This window comes from Chelonoidis abingdonii, chromosome 8 (assembly GCF_003597395.2).
Source record: "Chelonoidis abingdonii isolate Lonesome George chromosome 8, CheloAbing_2.0, whole genome shotgun sequence".
Lineage (NCBI taxonomy): Eukaryota > Metazoa > Chordata > Testudines > Testudinidae > Chelonoidis > Chelonoidis abingdonii.
In genome coordinates, this window is record NC_133776.1 from 3,357,675 (window position 1) to 3,363,562 (window position 5,888).

At 51.7% G+C, this 5,888-nt stretch overlaps 1 protein-coding gene across 1 annotated transcript in view; it reads left to right on the forward strand.

Annotated features, from left to right (window-relative positions):
- Window positions 1–2,314, forward strand: part of UTS2B (urotensin 2B) — an 11,402-nt gene extending 9,088 nt beyond the window's left edge. Inside the window, exons 4-5 of the mRNA XM_075068945.1 lie at window positions 1,349–1,442; window positions 2,289–2,314. Coding sequence (XP_074925046.1) covers window positions 1,349–1,442; window positions 2,289–2,314 — 120 coding nt within the window. The remainder of the gene's footprint in view (window positions 1–1,348; window positions 1,443–2,288) is intronic.
- Window positions 2,315–5,888: the final 3,574 nt, after the last annotated feature.

Genomic DNA, 5,888 nt, shown 5'->3' on the forward strand with positions numbered 1-5,888 from the left:
CTCTGTTTTCCGTGGCTCGGTGGCCGGTCCCGTGGCCGCGATGGCTGGTCCCAGCCGCTGTCTTCTCCTCTCTCCCTCTCTGTTTTCCGTGGCTCGGTGGCCGGTCCCGTGGCCGCGATGGCTGGTCCCAGCCGCTGTCTTCTCCTCTCTCCCTCTCTGTTTTCCGTGGCTCGGTGGCCGGTCCCGTGGCCGCGATGGCTGGTCCCAGCCGCTGTCTTCTCCTCTCTCCCTCTCTGTTTTCCGTGGCTCAGCCCTCCGGTCAGGTCACACGACAGTTCACTCCCCTTCCAGGGTAACAAAAGATCCATCTAACTTCAAGTCCAAATCAAATGCCCGAACTAGCAGCTCTTCCAGCCCTCTCGGACCCACGGAAGTTCTCTGCACCTCCTGATCCCTGCAGAGCTTCTCTTCTCTTGCTTCTTGCCCAGCAGGACTGTCCCGCTGCTCCCCTTCACCAGCACGTTTACCTCTGAGGGTCTCCCTGCTCCTTTCAGGCCACATCTCAGAGATCCCCCACAGGAACCTACCCTGCTCCATGGGGAAACTCCACCTGATTTCTTCAGGCTCTCCCGTTTGTTCCTCCCTCCTGGGTCTTCTTCCCTCTGCTGAGTTCCCAGCTTTGTTTAACTAGCCATCTCCTGGTTTCACCTCTACAGCTAATTAAGCCCATTGCAACCAGCTACAGTCACAGAGCCACCCTTATGTTGCAAGCTCATTGGTGAGGCTTAGGGATAGCTTCTAAGTCATGGGAAAGACTGAGCCCAGCTTGCCTCAAAGGGCCAGTCAGCCCACGACAGGATAGAAAGAGTGTGATGGGAAACTGAGGCCTGGGGAGTGGAAGTGACTCACCGGTGATCACATGGCAGGTCATGGGAGAGCTGGGACTAGAACCCAGGTCTCCTGGCTCTCAGTCCAACTTTGCAGTGTGTCACTATATCACACCTAGCTGCACTGGGATCGAGATGGGCCCCAGCATAATGCCCTAATTCCGATGGGACCGTCCCCAGAGATCTGGGATATTAGGATCTGGCTTCCTGGGAGCTACGTTGCCAGAGCAGAAGCACAGAGTCTCCTTGCCGCAGACGGCCCTCGCCTCTAGAAGAGGGAAACAATGGCCGTTAACATGGAAGCCCTGTCGCAGAGAAACCAGTGCTACAGGTTCACTGCTGCCAGAAGGGAAAATGAATGGGAGACGAGCGTGGAAAGTGAGAGGAGGACATCAAAGCCACAGTGGCAAGAGCAATAACGCCGTGGCACTCTATGCAGTGACAGGTGGGGGGTGACTTGTGGAAGAAGGCTGGGGGTGGGGTAAGAGAGGTTAATCTAACCTTGTGCTTGTTCCAAACAGCTGGCGAAGTTAAAGGAGCAGCTTTTGGCTGGGGAAGGCTCTGAGGAGGCCTATGCCGAGGCGGGCCTGCTGCCATCACACCCTGACAAACGCGGTGGGTTTTGGTTTTAGAGCAGCCTCTGGGATCGAACTGCCTGCAGCCCGCCTGCCCCTTTAGGGCGCTCTCTCTACCGGCTATAGCAGATCTGCTGAGAGCCCCAAGGTCAGCAGAGCTCGACCATCCATTGTGACCAGCCATTGCCTGCTAGTTAATCAGCCTCGTTGACTGCACTAGCAGCAGGATCTCCCTCTAGCCTGAGCTGACTGGCTGCTTTCTGTCCACATTGCCCTTTACTTCTGATACTCTAAGGGGCTTTGGCAGCACCCTGAAATGTTCCTATTTTTGTTCCTTTTGGTGGGAAATCAGAAGCTTTTAAGAGCTTGTTGGTTCATAAAGGAACTGAGGACCCCAGGCTGTAAGGAATAGCTCTCTTAAAGGTCCTCACGTGTAAGGGAATTTTAGCAACTGGAACCACTGCAGGGATCCTTTAAGTGCTTCTAAAATCCATTTGGAAACTTCAAGCAGCAGTCGTCCCTTTTCATTCCAGAGGGGGTGTGGGGTAATTTGGTACAACTTGGCTCTCTGTTCTGCAGAAACCCCTTTGTCTGTGGAGTAAGTCCGCCCACATTACACAAGCTGAGCTTGAAAACGTGTCCCCTTTGCTGAAGTCACTGCTCTCTTGCGTATGGGCAAAACAAAGCGTAATTGTTTGTGTGGCTGAGAGACAGTGAGGAAGGACGTAGAAATTAACCGAGACTACAGTGAATTAGAGGTGGCCAAGATGGAAGATGTAATTCCGTCCATTCCCCCTGCCAAGAATGCAGGACTGCTGCCTACTGCCAGTCGAGTTTTACACGAGCTTGCACCTAACATCTCTCTTTCTCTCCTGGCCCTCCCTAGCCTGCTTTTGGAAATATTGTGTGTGAAGCCTCACTGGGACTGGAAGAGAGAGAGAAGGACAGCCCCGAATCGCCTCGCTGTGGTGTCCCTGTGTTAACGTATCTTCTGGACCTTCATCATGCTGCTCCCTTGGGTGCTTTTCCCAGCGAGGAGCTAGGCAGGGCTGCAGCCAGGATCGACGGGAATTCGGACAAGACCAGGAAATGCCCATGTTTCACCTCTTCTTCCTTCATACTTCCCTCCCCCTCCATTTGTTATAGCATCTCCTGCCCTGTCTCCTTTCAGTCTATTACCGGTTTAGTCTTATCCCTCAACTTTTCCTCACCTCTTCTTTTCTCCCGGTCCTCCTACTGCCTCCCCCTCACCTAGTCCCCCTGAGTGTGGGAGGGGAATGCCCTGTAGGCACCACTCTTTGCAGCTGCTATGCATTGTGGTGTCAGTGCTCCCATTCCCCTTCTAAACCTGGACCCAAGACAACGGCACCACCCATCTCCTGTAGTGGTGGCAGGCCGGGAGCCGGGAGGGCATGTGTTTACCCTTTAACTGACAAAGTGAATAATAGCGGGCTGAGTGCATTGTGTGGATTTGGTTGGCTTGCTGCCACAGCTTTGCAGTGTTGTCGCTATTTGTGTCCTGTCCATGTGCACAGTGTGTATCCTCCAGTCTTTACTTCAGAGGAGAAAAGGGCCAGAATACCGGCTCCTTTAGGATATAAGTCAAATAAAGGTAAAATGCTGATTTATATTTCACAGAATCCCCTGATGTTTTCTGTCTCCTTCATTAGCATGGCCCAGGTCTGTTCTCCCCTCCAGACTCGCACAGAACTCACTGATTTAAATTTAGCATAGAAACGGTCACAATGGAATAGACCAGAGGTTTATCTAGCCTGGTATTCAACAGTGACAAAAGTAGCAGCTGCTCCCTTCCTTTGACCAGTTCTGGGAACCAGGGCTTCATCTCCAACCCGGAAGTGCGCTAGTGCTAAACCACTGGTCCAACCTCTTTGAGTTCCAACCTACCTAGGGTTCTGACTCCCAAGGGTGGACTTCTCCTGCGCTTTGCCCATTCCTGGCTTCACCCTCTCTGATGGTGCGTGACTCACTGCTGCGGCGCCTCCTGCTGGTCATCTCTGCGAATTAGCATCTCCAGCCTCCGGAGCACCCTCTGCAGGCCAGTGTCCCACTGCTGCTGGCCTCCCATGTTTCTCCCAGGACCAGGTGCCTCTTATCTTTGGGATGCTGCCCCCTGGCTATAACCCCGCAGTCTCAGGGTCTCCCCACCCAAGGAAACACCCAACCCTCTATCCCAACCTTGCCTCAGTTGTGGGCTACTGCCAGTCACCATCTAGCCCCCGCTCACTGGGGCAGACTGCAGTGTAAAAGCCACTCATCATAGGCAAGGGTGGTTTGGACCTGCTGCCTCTGCCTGCCTGTGGGCTGCCCCCTGCAACCCCCCAGGATCTAATTGGCCTTCCGCTAGACCACAGCCTGGGGGGTTCCCAGGCCGGAGCTCCCCAGCTCCCTTGACCTTCCCCCAGCCCTGCTCCATACCAGGAGCCTTCTCTGAGCTCCCTGCAGCCAAGACCTTCCCTCTCAAAGCTAGAGAGAGTCTGTCTCTGGCTTGTGTCCCCAGCCCTCTTATAAGGGCCAGCTGGGCCCTCATTACGTCAGCCTCGGCCTGATTGGGACATGGCCCCCAGCTGAGGCTGCTGTCCCCAATCAGCCCCACTTTTCCTTTCCTCCCCAGGCTGATTTAAGCCTTTTTAAGGCAGGAGTGGGTGACCATCCCAGCTACACCCTCTACCCCATAACTTAACCCACATGCATAGAATTCACACAATGTCATACTGCTGCCCGGAGGTTCTGCAGGCATTCATCAGAAAGGGCCACTTGTTCAACTAACCAAGGAAGAAAATATTTTTTTAAATTATTTGCAAATGAAATACAGCCAGTTCCTGGGCCATATTCCCAAGTATAAGTCCAGGATCACTCTGCTGAAGCCAATAGAGGTAACGTTGGCTATAAGAATAGAATTTGGCTTTGCAGTGTGAATGAGTGAAATGATTTGGGCTATAATTGGACATGTGTCTACAGGCCTGTCTAGCCGTAGTATTTCACTACAGGTTGCCTGGTACACATTCTTCAAAAACACACTTCCCCACAAAGCACCAATTATTGTCCTACATCAGCTGCCTGGGATCTGGCAGAAGATGTATGTTTGCACCAATAGCTTGGATGTTCTTCAAGAACAGGGGAACTACACAGCTTGTTATGATGCCAAACCCGGCACACATCAAATGTAGGCCATTGTCATATATTAGCACTTTGCATACGTTAGCTCAGTTTGATCACCCCCAAAGTACATTGTGCTGCTAAAGTTAACTCTTTGGGACTTGGACTCTCCTGCAGATTATGGATACTTATTCAGTGCCTCTGCGTAAACGTGCCTTCATGTGTTGTTCTCTACTATCACAAAAACCAGAGAGACAGGAATAACTACAGCCCATTCTGGAGAGCAATAGCTCTCTTAAAAAAGTAGTGTAGTCACAATAGTTTGGAGACCTGTTCAGGGCTCTATACTTATGCCTCTCACTGGCTTTCAGATCAACTGAGTGCAGTTTCACCAGTGACGAGCCAGGTTTTCTAATGGCCAGGGTAGCAAATGCCAGCTGAGTTCTGCAGCTCGGCCGTGTCCACAGCAGCATGAGGAATAGAGAGTCTGCAAAAGAATCAGATGCTTGTAACTATTACACAGTTGGTGAGTACCCACATGGCAGCATCTGAGGTAGTGCAGTACTTCCCTGTGCTCAGGTAGCTGCAGGGATCAATATGAGATACCGTGGTGCGATAAATGTTACTGAAATCATAGATTTTTAAGGCCAGAAGGACCCGTTAGGATCATCTACTCTGATTTCCTGCATCGCACAGGCCAGAGAACCCCACTCAGTGATTCTTGCATCGAGTTCATTGCTGACCCTTTAATGGCAGCCTCTCAAGTTCACATGGGGCAGGTTATGGGGCTTGGGCGCCAGCATTCATGGCAGCTGGCCGAGAAGGCCGAGGGGCTTGACATGTGGCTTAGTTATCAGATTGAGGCTGTGGTGTATAGGAGGCAGCTTGTCCCCCTTCCTACTTTTCTCAAATGACAGGTTGTGGTCCTGCCATCCCCTTTGCAGCTCCATGCCTTGCTGCTGTCAGGCTGCCAGGACAGCATCCTGCCACAAGGAACAGTGAGACTGAGTAGGAAAGTATAAACCAACCACCAAGAGCCTTGGGTTAAGTAGAAACATCCTCCGGGGCAAGTTAGTCCCTAAATGAAGTTTCTTGCACTTTCCGCTGCAACTTGGAGAAGAGAAATCTTTACCCCCCTTAGGCGCCACTTGGACAGCCATTTTTTCCCCACCATAACCACACTTTGTCCGTGGCAATAATATGAGCTGATCTGCTGCTCTGAGAATCCTGATACTCAGGGACCACACATAAGACAATCTAAACATATTTTCACAAGATGTTCACTTGTGTTGATTTATTAGCAGACACCCCATAAAGGCATCTGAATGGTTTTGTGAACAGAGGAAAACAGGTAAAGTTGCTACACAGT